The 15,041-nt window shown below is 53.1% G+C and overlaps 1 protein-coding gene across 2 annotated transcripts in view; it reads left to right on the forward strand.

Moving 5' to 3' along the window:
* The first annotated feature begins 2,696 nt into the window (after window positions 1-2,696).
* The window catches only part of Vav2 (vav guanine nucleotide exchange factor 2), a 162,026-nt gene continuing 149,681 nt past the window's right edge, over window positions 2,697-15,041 (forward strand). Inside the window, exon 1 of one of the 2 annotated variants that reach the window (XM_055600210.1) lies at window positions 2,697-3,448. In XM_055600210.1, the coding sequence (XP_055456185.1) occupies window positions 3,245-3,448 (204 nt within the window). In that variant the 5' untranslated portion in view covers window positions 2,697-3,244. The remainder of the gene's footprint in view (window positions 3,449-15,041) is intronic. The other variant, XM_055600209.1, reaches the window with a different exon arrangement.

Below are 15,041 nucleotides of genomic sequence, written 5' to 3' on the forward strand. Positions count from 1 at the left end.
AGGGGCACAGAAGATACAGTCAGGGAAGGAGGCTGTGCCATAGGGGGTTAGCCATAGGGAGTGGAGATTCTGTCATTCTTTCTTCTTTTTTTTTTTTCATTTCCTTTAAGACAGTGGTTCTCAATATTCCTAATGCTGCCACCGTTTACTACAGTTCTTCATGCTATGGTGACCCCCAACCATAAAATTATTTTTGTTGCTACATGGTAACTGTAATGTTGTTACTGATGTGATCATAATGTAAATATCTATTTTCTGATGGTTATAGGCAACCCCTCCCCAAGGGGTCCCAACCCACAGGGCGGGAATCACTGCTTTAAGGGCTAGAGATGGAGCCTGGGCCTTACGCTTGTCAAATGGTATTCTTCCCAGGAGATTTCACCTTCCCAAGGATTTGCCTTCAGGGATCTGAGCTACACAAAAGGCTTGCTTTGGGGTCACAGAGTGATAGGGTTGCAACTAGATTTGGCTGTGGAGAGCAGAATAAAGGGCAAGGTGGAAGCAGGTTGGCTTCCATGGTAGCACCTTGGTGGTGGCAGAGCTGGGAGTGCTCAGAAGCTGATTTAGAACTGCCTCTGGGCCAGGGCTTTGCTGCTCCAGACCTTAGCTCTCTGCACCCATGCTTTCCTGTTAGCCCCTTTCCTGTAAAAGCATGCTCTTCATAGAAGGTTGACTCCCAGAAGCCTTGCTGTTCCTTTTCAGGTAAATCCTTCTCTACATCCACTTGCATGGGCAGTCCGTGGCCCTCTTTCCACATCCTGGGTGTGTGGCTGGGGTTGACAGGCCCTACCTCAGGGTTTCATCTGCTCAGTTCACTTCAGAGCTAGTTACTGCTATTCAGCATGAGTCTTTCAACAGAGTTCATCTCCAAAGTGCAGAGGTACTCTTGTCTCCTGGACATGTCCAGAGGGTAATCCTGGCAAACAGTTGTGGGGCTGAGAGAATGGGTGGGGTGGGATATTGAGGAAAAGTATCCCTTTTATTATCACTCTGCATATTTGTTTTGGACTCATGCAATCTGGCCTACACATGCAGAACTGACATCTGAAATACTTTTCTTCAGTTTTCCTTCATTCATCCCTATTACTTCCCTACAGAGCCTCCCAAAGTCTCTACCAAATACACAGGACAAGTGACTGTCCCCATTATCCAGATAAGGGACTGGGCGCCAGAGAGTCTCACGGTTGGTGCAGAGCCACCCGTGCCAGGAGGCCTAGATCTTCTGACTTGAAAGTCTGACAGGCTAACTCCAAGGTCTGCACTAAAGCCCCTCAAAGATGGTCCCCTTTCCTGGAGCATCTGGGCTGTCAGCTGATTCTACTGCCCTCAAGACCACCAGGGGGCAGCAGATGAACGCCTGATTAGATGGTAGCTTAGTCTCTGTCCCAGACCTCGTGCTGTACTGGTGAGTTCCCTGATGAGGTGGGAAGGCGGAGGGCAGGGAGGACAGAGAGACCTCTTCTCTGTGAAGGAGCTTCCTGGGTCCAGACGCCCAGGTATGAATGCAGCAGTTTAGCGGATGCTTTGCTCTCAGCTTTGTAATGTCCTTTCTTTTCTTCTTTCTTCTTTTTCCCGCCCTGTGGAGCAGGGTATTGAAAGACTCGTAGGAAGATGCTGGAGGGCCTGCCTGTGGCCGAGCGCTTTGGAAGATTTAAGCCTTCTCTGCAGCAAGCCCGTTCCCTGAGGCTATTCAGAGGTAAGGCGGTACCTAGGCAGGAGCCGAAGGCTCACCTGTCATTTAGCCTGGCTCCATCTGGCTCCTCTCTTGATCTCTAGGATTAGGTTTCATGCTTCCTTCTTAGGTGGGGAAAGGGTGGGGGACTTCCTGCAGAGCGCCCCCCCACCCCCTTAGGGAAGGACTCCCCTGGGTACGGGGACAGGCTTTGTGTGTGCATCGTGGTGGGGCCTGTCATCCTGCCCTGGGCCCGGGTAAATTGTGAGAGAGGCAGGGGTTGACAACGCTGCCCAGCCCACAAAAAGATCGAGTCTGGAGGTTCTTGGAAACTGGTCTGCTTTCACCCAGCTCCCTTCCATGATATCAGCCTTGGCTTTGTGGGGTTTCCTTTACCAAGAATACACGGGCTCCTGATAGAGAGACTAGAGACAGTAATATCAACCGTAAAATCAGTTATTTATGCTTTTGAAGTCCCTCCCACTGTCACAATGTCCGCAGGACCCAACACTGTCGATACCTCCAGCACCTCCTGCCAGGCAATCAAGGCGGGCTGCCTGTGACGGTGACCTAAGTGAAAGATTTTTTTTCTCTCTCTCTTCGGGGAGTCGGGGTGTCCTGCGGACCCTGGAAGACCTGAGCCCATTAACCAGATTGACGGGACCATAGGGGCGTGAGTGTGTAGCCCAGCCTGGTGCACGTTCCTGGGTCTGCTTTTACGGAAGGACCATGTAGGGGCGCCAGCGTTACAGGGGTCACCTTCCAGTCTGTACTGAGGTGCAGCGGCCTCATCACTCCGCAGAAAAGATCGCCGGCCTGAGTCCACGTGCACCAAAGGGAAAGTCGCGGGCTGGAGCTCGAGCTTCAGCCCCGCCCTCCTCAACTTTCGCTGGCGGCCCCGGGGCAGGAAGTGGGAGGACGGGTTGGAGGCGGTGCTTGGGTCGCCGGGGAGGTGCCGGGCGAGAGTGCCAGCTCCGCCCCCGGCCCCGCCCGGCCGTGGCCGCGCCCCCTGCACCCCCAGCGCCTAGGAGCCGGGGAGCTTCAGAGTCCCGGCGCCTGGCGAGGAGGGTAGAGCCCACGGGCCGGGCGAACAAAGCGACAGCGGCGCGGGCAGCTCAGGCGCCGGACGCACGGAGCGAGCGACCCGCTGCGCCTTTGTCTCGGGTGGGGCAGGAGCGGCCGCCGAAGCGGGGCTCCCCGAGCGCAGAATGCGGCGCCCAGAGGGGCGGATCGAGGAGCGCTGCGGCGGCAGGAGGCGTGGAGCCCGGGCCGGAGCCCGAACGGACTTGTGTGTGTGAAGGGGGGACCCGGCACACTGCCCCGCGAGTACCCGTTGGCCGCACGTGGGCGGGAGTGGCGGCCCGCTACTAGCCTGAGGAGGAGGAGGAAGAGGAGGGCCGCGCGGCCGCGCAGCGGGGACCGGGGGCCGCCTGCGCAAAGCCCCGCCCCGGCCGCCGAGCCCCGGCGCGGGCGGGCGGGATGCCCCGCGGTCACCGCACTTTGGCTGGAGCGCTGCCCTGAGCGAGCTGGCCCAGCGGCCGCGGCGGCGAGCGCACGGGCGCCGCGGGCGCCATGGAGCAGTGGCGGCAATGCGGCCGCTGGCTCATCGACTGCAAGGTCCTGCCGCCCAACCACCGCGTCGTGTGGCCCTCGGCGGTGGTCTTCGACCTGGCGCAGGCGCTGCGCGACGGCGTCCTGCTGTGCCAGCTGCTGCACAACCTCTCCCCCGGCTCCATCGACCTTAAGGACATTAACTTCCGGCCGCAGATGTCCCAGGTGAGGGTCCAGGAGCTGCAGGAAGGGCCGGGGTGTGTGGGCTGCGGGGCGCACTGACTGGAACGCCGGCTGTGGGAGGCCCTGGCGCCCTGGCCGGAGCGGCTGCCTTAAGGGCCAGTGCAGAAGGGGGCACTTCCCTGTCTCCGCTTCCCGCTCTCTCGAGCGGCGGTCCCCAAAGGCGCGAAGTTGGCTAAAGTCTCCCAAGCCTAGGGCGCGCCACCACCGCCGCGGGGACCGTTTTGTGTACGTCGACTCTCCAGGGTGCGCTGCCTGGTGGAGGGCGACTCCAGCCTCGGCGTGGTGCCCAGCGCTGCGGTCTCGCGCCCAGGTCTGGGTTCTCGAGTGTCCCTTCCAACCCGGTGCCGGCCACGCGGGGGGCCGCGTCCTCGGGCTGCGCGCCTGGCGTCCGGATCCTGGATGACCTGGAGCCGGTGGAGAAAGAGCTGGAGCGGTGGCTGAGCTGGCCCGGAGCGCGGCGTTGGGGCTGGGCCGGGAGGGGTGCGTGGGTCGAAGGGAGCGGGAGGGCGGGGCGCCGCCCCCTCTCCGGCCCGCGCCTCTTCCCGGACCCCAGCCCGGGGCCAGCTGCCTCCGCAGCCTTCCTAGCGGGCCTCTAGGAGGGAGTCCCCTTCGCCTCTTCACCGCCCCCGCTTCGGTCGTCGCTCTAGTGTGGCCTTTGTGGAGGCGGAGGTACGCGTGTGGCCGCAGGGCAGGGCAGGGCAGGGCAGGAAAATGTCTGCTCTGCTAGCTGAAGCTGCTTTTCTTGGCCCCTTGAAGGGAACTTGGCTGAGAGTTAAGCAGATTCGAGGCATGTGGCTCGCCCTTCGGGGGTCTCGGATCCCCACGCCCGATCGCTCTTTAAAGGGACCCTGGAAGGCGGAGGGAAGAGCTTAAGCAGCCCTGGTTCAGCCGGTGCTGTCCAGGTGCGACCCGCCCACTTCGCAACTCCGAGTGGACGCCGGGAATTCTCTACTCCGGCTTTGGGAAACGTGGTGACTCTGTGAGAGTCACTAATCCTAATATTCTGGCGGATTCTACCCCTCCCCCCCAAAGCCTCTGCCCTTTGGCTGTGTCTGCCTTTCCAAAGAGATGGGGCCAGCCATTTCCCGTTTGACAAAGGAGAGCCCCTGGAGGGAAAGAGAGAGGTTGTCCTCCTCCTTGATAGTAATACCCCAGCAGCTCAGAGAGCAAGAGAGGGAGCCTGCAGGGTTTCACTTGCAGCTAGATTCCCGCAAGGTCTGAGCGACAGTGTGCCCGAGTGGCACGTTCAAATGGTTGCTGTAGGGAGGACTTTCAGATCTTGAAGTGTGATCCTCCTCCTCTACATTGGGACAGGGAGGCCGCAGTTTCTTGGCTAGAGAAAGGGAAGAGGGGGCAACTCCTGCCCATAGCCGGGTCTTGACCTTTCCCTATGGGCCTTCACTAAATTGCTAAGAGGCTTGGGCCAGCTTGCTTCCGGCAGGCTCTGTTTGTGGGTCTGGAGGTTGAGCCTGGCCTGGGATTGGGGATGGGGTTGGGTAAAGAGGGTGAGGCTGATTGGCAGGGATATTGGGAGGGGTGTGCCTGACTCCGGAGTGGCTGGTTCCCAAGGTTTGGGCTGGATGGGATGAAGGGTGCTGGCTGGGGCAGGCTTCAGGGTCATCTTGGGTAGGCTAGTCTGTTAGTAGGCTGGTCTATCCCAGGTGCTGTCTGAACCTTCATTGGTATTGGGGCAAGATTAGCCTCATATAAGGAAAGAAACAACGGTTGTTACCCGAGCTGCTGTGCAGGGTCCGGGAAGAGATTTCTTTTCTCTCTGGGTGCTTGCCCTTTGCTACAGGGAAGCTCACATGTCTGATACAGGGGGAGACAATGTCATCTTAGTTTGTGGTGGTTGGAGCACAGAGGGAATTACAACTCTCCTTTCTTTCCTGGGCTGCCTTGGCCAGGCACGATTTGTAGAGTGCTGTGCTACCTCTGATCTGTTGACAGGTAAAGCTCAGAGTTCCACAGTGGTGTCCCAGGTCAGCCAGACAGCAAGTGGCATAGCGAGGGGTGCAGGGTATTTGTGTGCACATCTTTCTAGAAATGGTGATTTCAAAAGATTTGACCTGCCTCAGCTACCCTGCAGCCTCGAGCACTTCTCTGGGCTTTCTTGGGACCTGTGGGCTTACTGGGGTAATAGTGGGAGCATGCCCGGTGTCCCTGGACATTTGGATTCTTTACTGGGGAGTCAGCAGGGCCATTTGGCAAGGAATGAGAGACCATTTCCTTTCTCCCTGCTTGTCATGTGCTAGAACATGCCCAGCCTACTGGCCTCTGATGTCCCTCATTCCTCGAAGGCCACATGGCTTCCTGGTGAATCTTCAGGATTCAGAGTTCCCCTCCCATTTTGAGTTTATCTCAGCCGGGCTTTGGATTCTAGGGGTGCATAATAGCTTTTTTTTTTTTTGAGACAGGATCTGACTATAATAACCTGACTGAATAGAGCTTGCTACATAGACCAGGCTGACCTGGATCTTCCAGAAGACCTGCCTGTCTCTACCTCCCAAGTGCTGAGCTTAAAGGACTATACCATTATGCCAACCTGGCAACAGGCATTTATTAGGCATCTCTTGGGTACTATGGTCATGGAGAAATACTGGATGCCTGCTTTGTTGTACTTTCTTGAATGGGCAGGATATACTTTGTACTCCAATGCCTGGAAGCCACTTTGAGTTTAATTAAGCTAATAGGTGTATGGTCACTAGTTATTGATCCTAAGAAGGGACCTGGTGGAGTTGAAGTGATCACAGTTGAGAGTTTACAAGGGTGCCATGTCAGCTGAAAGTCTACATGTTTGCTTTGGAGACGCCTCTTAAGGAGGGTCTCTTTGTTACCTTTGTCATGCTCATATCACTCTGGTGGCCTTCTCCCTTCAGGATCTCAGTGGTCTGTCTGCTTCGGGGACCCAGCATAAATCTTTGAATACCAGGATCACCAGGGTCTTCTTCCATGGGACATCCATGCCCTCCGTGTTTGGCCTCTCCCCTGACCTTCCCACCTGGTACTTTATGTCTTCTCTCGTAGTTTTTTCTTTAGTGCCCACCACAAGCTTACTTATTGGCCTCCTTCCAGCCTGGTTCTTTATGTCAGCAGGATCAGGCCCCTTTCTCCTGTAGGAAGCTTCCTCTGATTGCTCTTTTGTTCTGGGCCTTGCTTTGGACCAGTACTTCAGTATACATCTCTAGTGTTGTACTTTCCACACTATTTTCTCATGAACACCGTTTGCTGCCTGCTCAGCTGGACTCAGGCCCTAGGGGATCTAGACCATGAAGGATGTTGCCATCATGAGGATGTGAGCCTCTCCAGGCAGGGCTGCACCCTCTCTGGTTCCCTTCAGCCTGGCCTCCCATGCAGAGCAACCTTCTTTCCTTTCATCTTCATTCAAAGAATAATTCCTTTTCCTGGCTCCCTGTTACGGGTTGGGGAGGAAAAGGAGGGCAGCAGGCTGGCCAATCTTCTCATGAAGTCTCAGCAAGCAAGGGCAGCCAGTGGATGTGGTTGACAGGTTTTTTGATTAGGAGGCTGTTGGATGTGTACCCAGTTCCTTGAGTGTATGTGTAGGGATTCTGTTGGAGAGGCTGAGATTCAAGACACGGGATTTGCAAAGCAGAGAAAGGAAAGCTGATTCTCAAGGAAGCCAGGCAGTTTTTAAAAGATTTATTTGTGATTCTCTCTCTCTCTCTCTCTCTCTCTCTCTCTCTCTCTCTGTGTGTGTGTGTGTGTGTGTGTGTGTGTGTACAAGAGTACAGATATCCTGGAGGTCAGAACAGAGTATTCATATTCGATCCCTTAGAGCTGGAGTTACAGCCAATTGTGAGTTGCCAGAGGCAGGTGCTGGGAACCAAACTGGGATCCTCTGCTACTTGACCAGGGAGCCATCTTTCCAGCCTCAAGCCAGGCAGTTTTAACATTCTGAGAATGGCTCTGACTCATGGTCAAGGTGTACACACCTTCTTGTGGACCTCTGAGCTTTAGCAGGAACTTGCTACTCCATGCCCCTAGTGTCCAGTGCATTCCCTACAAACAAGTGTACGCTTTGTGACCACAGGGTGACTATCTGTATTAGAGGCATCGGCAAGCCACCCAGGTGTCCCAGTTAAGTGTCCTTTCTGGCAAAGGTGACCTGGGACGCTCAGCTGCCGCTCCCTGCCCCAAGCTTCTCCTAGACAGTCCTTTCTTTGCCCTTGATGGCCAAGGTCCAGGCTCCTTGGATTTGGATTCAGCTGATGCCTCAGGATTAGACTCCAGCTGTGTCCCTGCAGTGGAGTGTGGCATTCTGCCGTCCTTTCCCTTGGATCAGAGCAGGTGGCTTGAGGCTCATCCTTCCCTGTTGACTGGGGATGTTGAGTTTAACTGCTTGATTAGCGTGGAACCTAGATTTTAAGGAGGTGCTTTAAAACAAGGTAAATATTGATTTCTTCTCTCTCTCTCTCTCCCTCTCCTCTGCCCATCTCTCCTCTCCCCACTTTCTCTCTTCCCACCCAGCATGGGTTATGTTTCCTGTTTTATTCTAATCTGCTACAACCATTATTTACCTCGGTGCTCACATTGTCTCAGACGACAGTGGGAACTGGTCCAGGTTGGTGTCTGCATATCTCTGGCACATTCCCAATCGTTCTGGGAGCATCGCTGACTTGCTGGCACAAGATGTTCTAGGCTCATCTGTGTGTTCCTTTGTCCTAGCTCAGGAGCCTCTGCTTCAATGGATTCAGTTCCTTGGTAGGAGGAGGATATGTAGAGGCTAAGATAAGGAGGGACGTGCTCAGGTCTCCTGGGAGCTTCATGCATGTATGTGTCTGTACATGTCTGTGTGTACATACAGAATTATGCATATTTGTGTTCTGTGTATGTTATTGCAGTCAGAGCTGAATTACGTCTAGTTTTACACAAGACTGGAGAGAAGGTTCTGTGGTTAAGAGCTCTTGCTGCTCTTGTGGAGGACCTGAGTTTGAATTCTAGCACCCATGTTGGCTGACTCACAGGGCCTTACTACTCTAGCTTCAGGAAATCCAACACCCTTACTGGCCTCTGCAGGTAGTTGCATTCATAAGTACACACACACACTCAAACACACTCTCTCACACACACACTCACACTCACACTGACACAGAGGTGTTGGTGTATTTGTTTTATCCAATTTATTGGGTTTTTATACCTCTACCTCCCTTCCAACCCTTATTCCTTCCATACACCTGTCCTAGGAGAGACAGAAGGTTACAGGGGGAAAGGGGACATAGGTCTCTTTAGATTACTTTCTGCTGATTAGGGACATTGTTTTACTTGGGGCAAGTCTAGTCTTTGTAGTCAGGATATCTCCAACTTCTCTTTAGCATGCATACCCTCTCAGAGTTTCTAGAATTAAACTATTTGCAGCTGGCAAAGATCATGCCTCTGCTAGTGCACGAGACGATCATAGTTAACGGCTGTGGACAAACTGAAGCAGCTCCTATCTTACACCTGGGATTAAAACGGAAACATTTTCACATAACATAACTGGGTTTTTAAAGAAACCAGACTCTCACTACACACAGGTAATAATAAAAAAAAATTCTTTAGATTTACACATTCTTGGTAGTCCTAAGAAAAAGTAACAAATGTATAACATTAATGAAAATTTTTTTTCCCCAATTCTGCCCTTTTCTTTTGGAGACAGAGTCTCACTATATAGCTCTGGCTGTCCTGGAACTTACTATGTAGACTAGGTTGGCCTCAATCTCACAGAGATCCTCTGTCTTTGTCTCCTGAGTGCTGGGGTTAAAGGTGTGTACCACCACGTCTGGGAAAAGGGTTATTTGTTATTATTATGTGTGTACATGATGTGTGTGGGCAGGCGTGCCACAGTAGGTGTATGGAGACAACTTTGCGGAGGTGGTTCTCTGCTTCCACCTTCACGTGTCCCAGGGTTAGAACTGAGGTCACCAGGCTTGTGTCACAAGCACTCTAACCCGCTGAGCCATGTCGCCTACTCTGTAACATCGATTTTTCATGATGTCTGTTACTTAGCTTATGCTGTTTTGGCAGAACACCCCTGAAAGGGTGAAAGACAGACTTTGGGGGTGTAGAAGTTCCACGTGGGTTAAAGCACAGATGTGTATGTATAGAACCCAGCTTCCTTCAGGGAGGGTGAATTGTGTGGGGTGTCTCACTGAGGCATCAGCAGTGGGAACATGGGATAATGTGGTTCTGGGGCTGGTGTTTCCACATGGCAGTGTCTGTGGTGCTCAGGGAGGCTGTGGTGTCAGGGACTTGCTGGAGCAGGACACAGCCTTGGTGTGACTTGTTGGTGTGGTGTGTGTTGATTTAAAAACAAAAAACCAAAAATGTGGCTTGCTTGCTAGCCAGGGTATTGATGAGAGGGAGAAGTTGATGGCCATGTCGGGGGCCTTTGTGAAGAACATCCTGCCCTGCTTTGGGTTCTGGGGACATAAGCTCAGTAAGCTGGGGGGTCTGACAAGGAAAGTGTTCTCTCCAACTCTGGTTTTCAGTTGTGTTCTTTCTAGCTTTGAGGGTGAGGTGACACAAAATGTCCCTCATCCTCTCAGAAGCCATTGGGCAGAGGGCAGTTGGCAACATGATCCCTCTTGTAAAAAATTGTTTAATTTATTTTTTTAATTTCTGTGTGTGTTTGTGTATCTATGTGCACATGTGTGCAGGTGCCTGTGGAGGCCAGAAGAGGACATCTGTTCTTCTTGAGCTGGATTACAGGCCATCCTGTGTGAGAGTTAGTGAGTGCTCTTATCCATTGAGCCATTTCTCTTTTGTTTTGAGACAGCATTTCTCTGTGTAGCCCTGGCTGTCCTGGAACTCACTCTGTAGACCCAGGTGGCCTTAAACTCAGAGATCCGCCTGCCTCTGCCTCCTGAGTGCTGGGATTAAAGGTGTGCACCATGTCTGCTACCACCACCTGGCCACGAGCCATCTCTCTAAACTGTTTTGAGGACACTCATTTGACACCTGGCCTGTCCCTTTTGTCTGTGTCCAGCATATATATATGGGTTTAGAACAGCAAACTCAGAACAAGGACAGTGAAGAGTGAAGAGCTGTGTGGGGCTGATGGCTGATTTGGCAGGATCCTCATGTTAGGCAGATGGAGGACATAGTCTCCACAGTTGGGTCTCTGTTAACCAGGCTTCCTTCCTCACATTTCTTGAAAACACCTTTTTCTCCCACACTCCAGCCTGGCCATTCAGCTTTCTTCTGGAGTAGGATAATCACTGTTTTCTGTCAAGAGTTAGGTCAGAAGCTGGGTAGTGGTGGTACACGCCATTAATCCCAGCACCCAGGAGGCAGAGGCAGAGGCAGGCAGATCTCTGAGTTGGAGGCCAGCCTGGTCTACAGTTCCAGGATAGCCAGGGCTACACGAAGAGAAATGCTGTCTCAAAAAACAAAACAAAACAAACAAACAAAACTTAGATTGGAATATCTTAGGCATCATGGGCCAGATGGCCTCTGTTGTAACCCCGCCCCTGCCCTCGTAGGAGGAAGCCATAGCTGTTCTCTGAACCGAGAGTGAGGCTGTGCTCCAGGATAATGTATTTATCGAGATAGAGTTCTGAATTTCATAAGGTGGTTATTTCAACCATTAAAATATAACCTTTCTTGGGAGCTGAGGATGTAGCTTGGTGGTATTTGCCAGGCCCTCCATCCACAGCAACCCCCCCCTTCCATGGCTTGTAGCATGTACCAAGCAGGCTATATAGAATGAGACAGCAGGAGCCCGCCTGGCAGCACCGGCCTGACATACCAGTGAAACAAGGCAGAAGGACTCAGCCTCAAAGCCCACCTGGCAACTTGTTGAAGCTCTGTCTTAAAGAGTATATAAACCTATAGCTTAGTGGTAGAGGACTTGTCTATTTACACAGTTCCAGGGTCAGGCCCTAGTGGGGAAAGATCAACTGTGGGTCTGGGACTTACTAGCATCTGAACACGTAGAGCTGGGAGTGCTCGGTAGGATCTGTTGAATGCCGCTTCAGGTCATTCCCTTCTGTCCGGATTGGGTGTTTTTGTTTTGTTTGTTTTTTGACACAGCTAGTTTCATCTTGGAAGAGGAATGTAAACTGAGAAAATGCCTCTATCAGATTGCAGATAGGCAAGTCTGTAAGGCACTTTTTTTTTTCTTGATTAATGATTAATGTGGGATGGGCCTAATCAGCCCTCTGTGGACAGAGCCATTCCTGAGCAGCTGGTCCTGGGGTGTATAAGAAAGCAGTCTGAAAAAGCTGGGCACAGTGGTATGCCCCTGTAATCACACTCAGGGAGGTGGATCTCTGTGAGTTCAAGGCCAGCCTAGTCTACAGCCAACCAAGCCTTCAAGAGAAAAAAAGAGCAGACTGAGCAAACAAAGGGGGGCAGCTCAGTGTGCTTCATTCCTGCCTCCAGGTTCTGGCCTTGGCTTCTATTGATGATGGCCTGCATATAACCTGTAAGCCAAATAAACCTTTTCCTTCCCAGCTTGCTTTTGGTCTTGGTGTTTTATCTCAGCAGCAGAAACCTAACTAAGACACCTTCCTTGCAGTTCCCTGCGCCCAGCTGATCCCCACCCAGCGCCGAGCTCACCTGGTGGGAGGTATGCCTCTGTTTCTGTCTGGCACCTGGTGCTCTAACTCAGCCTCTAGCTGCCTCCTGCTGCGTCCCACTTCCTGATCATTACCCTGCAGTTTCTCCCCAGCCTTATCTCCTGGAATACTGCTGGAATACTTCCCCAGGCCAGCTCTGAACTTTTAGAGGCCTTTTGGCTCCCCTCCCCCATACCAGTTCATCCCGGTCCTGCTCTTTGCTGCTGGTCCACATACTTTATTTGTGCCAAAAGCCCTTGACAAGCTTGTCTAACAGGAAGTGCTGGACAAGAGCAAAATGCTGACCTGTTTTTCTCATGCTTTCTTGATGACCTTGGTCAGTTAGTGCCCTCAGTCAAGTGTTCTAGGTGTGGAAGCCAGGCTGCTGAGGGTCGTTTGAACTTGGTTTCCTTACCTGAAATAAGATGACAGCCTCCACCCCCTAAGTCCAAGGCTTTTAGGAGGATTTTGTGTAATATATGTCAGGGAGCAAGCTTGGCTGGCTCAGGAGGCCGCATGCCCTCTGCCTCCCCTCTACTGCTGCTTACTCCTGTGGTATCCAGAACCACATTGGGCAGACACTTTCCTTTCTTGTCCTCTCTCCTCCCTCCCCACCAGTGCCCAGCTGCAGCAGATGGCCCATGGCAGGCCACCTGGCTCTGCTCAGATGGGGACCCTGTTAGTCATTGCCACTGGCCTGAGGAGGTCAGTGTCCCTGGATTTCTGAAGTCTGAGACAACTGAAAGGGCCTTCTGCTCTCCCTGTGGCTTCTTGGGCAGACACTGGACAGGCAGGAGATGGGCACACACCACCTTTGTTGAGTAGTGTGTTTCAGAGTTGTCCCAGCCCTTGGCTCAGAGTGGTTGGGATGCATACAGCACAGGCGGACAGGATGCTGGTGACCGGTGGGGCCAGTGGTTGAGTCCTTCCTCAGTGCCTGGCAGGTGTGGTGTTGCCCTGGCTCTAGGCGATAAGCTGAACCGTGGAGAGATGGGCTGTTTGGACCATCACAGCTCTGGTGATATATCCTGGGGCCAGCTGGAGAATGGGTGTGCTGGAGACCAAGCAGGGCCACGTGCTCTGGGGAGCAGCATTTGAGGCTAGGTTCTTCTGCTCTAGCCAGGGTGGGCTGCAGGGTGGTGAGAGCCTCTCGACTCTGTCCTATGAACAACAAATATTTTAAAAAATATTTATTTGTGTGGGCCCTGGACTGTGGAGGCCAGAAGAGGGTGTTAGATACTTTGGTACTGGAGTTAAGGACAGGTGTGGACCGCCATGTGGGTGTAGAGACTGAACCCAGGTCTTCTGGAAGAGCAGCCAGTGTTCTCAACCACTGAGCCATCTCTCTAGCCTTCCAGGAAGCATGTATTTCTTGACACTGAGCTGGAAGGGAAGGGAGAGGTGAGGGGTCAGCTGAGGTCCCACAGCTGTGTTGGGGCCGGACATCACACCAGTGAGGGCAGGCCTTTTCCCCCAGAGCTCCACTGTCTTCTGTCCCCACTCTGCTTGCAAATCTGTAGGCCTTTGGCAGGGTCCTCAGGCTGGTGGGAGGCTGGGATGCCAGGAAGCCCATGACTGAACCCAAAGGTGGTCTTAGGGCTGGCCTGTTGGCCCTGTTCTGGCTATATGGCTTCCTGGCCTATCCCTCACCTGCTTCCAGGTGGTGGGGAGGGGAGTCACGTGGTCACTTCCTTCACCCTGTTTGCAAAGCATCTGGTCATTGTGTCACAGATAGCTGTGTGTTGACCTGATGAATAGAGAAGGAAGCTGGCAGGAGGCTGTGGCCGGGCACTGTTGTTACTCATAGGACTTTCAAGCTGCCTTGTTGGCCTGTGGGTGGGTGGTCCCTTTACTTTCTTGTGTTTTTTGGAAAGTTCTTGTTTCCAAATGTTTCAGCTTAGCTGCACCAGCAAACAGGCAGCTTAAGTAAGGTTCAGCTGGGGTCTGCTGGGGAGTGTGGGCTCAGGGCAAGGTATCCTTACTGCCTTCAGTGGGGTCCCATCGTCAGGCATGGCCATAGCTCCTGCCTTTGTTTCTGTACACGGAAGTCTCTTGTGCACTCCTCCCACACGGTCCACATCCGCCTCTTCCCCCAGGGCTGGGATTCTAGACCCCACCCACTCACACAGAGCTGACCTTATGCAGACCAGTGGGGACCCAGTGGTCCCATCCTGGTCTGGCTTCAGGCACTTGGGCAGAGTGTGGCTGTAGACGGGTCTCTGGGTGGATACCATCAGAGCCCTGGACCCTCAGAGCCCAAGTCTGAATCCTGCCTGACCATCTCTTGCAGATCCTATGTCTTCTTGGCTGTTGGTCTTGGGCTTTGCTTTCTTAAGGGACTTTTTAAGGGCTGCAGAATAGGATTTGGTTGAGGACTGATTGATTGAAGGTAGCAGAAGGAAGTCACAGCTATAAGGAATAGTACCTAACCTTTGAGAAGAGCTTTGTGGATGGGGTAACCCTACACCCCTTGCAGAGTTGGAATTGAGATTCCTCCCACCCAGCTGCTAACAGGCCCAACAGAGCTGAGGCAACTCAGGGCCCCTCACTTGGCCCTAGTCATTTTCCTTCCTCCCCAGCAAGGCTGAGCTCACATTCAGGCTGTGATTTCCCCTGAGCGCCCAGGGGCCCCTGACTGCATAGTATCCCGTAGCTGTCACTGTCTTTGGCTTCTGGATCCAGAAGATAAACAAGAATAGCAAACTCCACAGTGGTGAGGAGGCGACAGGTCTGTGCCGAGGCTTGCTTGACCCGGGGCCAGACCTGACTGAGATTTCCTGAAGCCTGCCAGTGGCAGTTTCACAAGAACAGGCTCAGCTCAAAGCGTTCTGTGGTGTGTGTTTGCCACTCTTTATAGAGTTTGTATAAGGATTAAAAGAATTTTTGTAGGCCTGCTCCTGCCCTGGAACCAATTCAAACCTGAAGCCATAAATGCCCCTTGTGGCTTCTTTTCTGCACTTCGGTTGCAGGGGCAGTGCCGCATGTGGTCCCCTTTCCCTTCACTAGCTGCTTAGCCT

This window comes from Psammomys obesus, unplaced genomic scaffold (genome assembly GCF_907164565.1).
Source record: "Psammomys obesus unplaced genomic scaffold, mPsaObe1.curated_primary_1811, whole genome shotgun sequence".
NCBI classification, from domain to species: domain Eukaryota; kingdom Metazoa; phylum Chordata; class Mammalia; order Rodentia; family Muridae; genus Psammomys; species Psammomys obesus.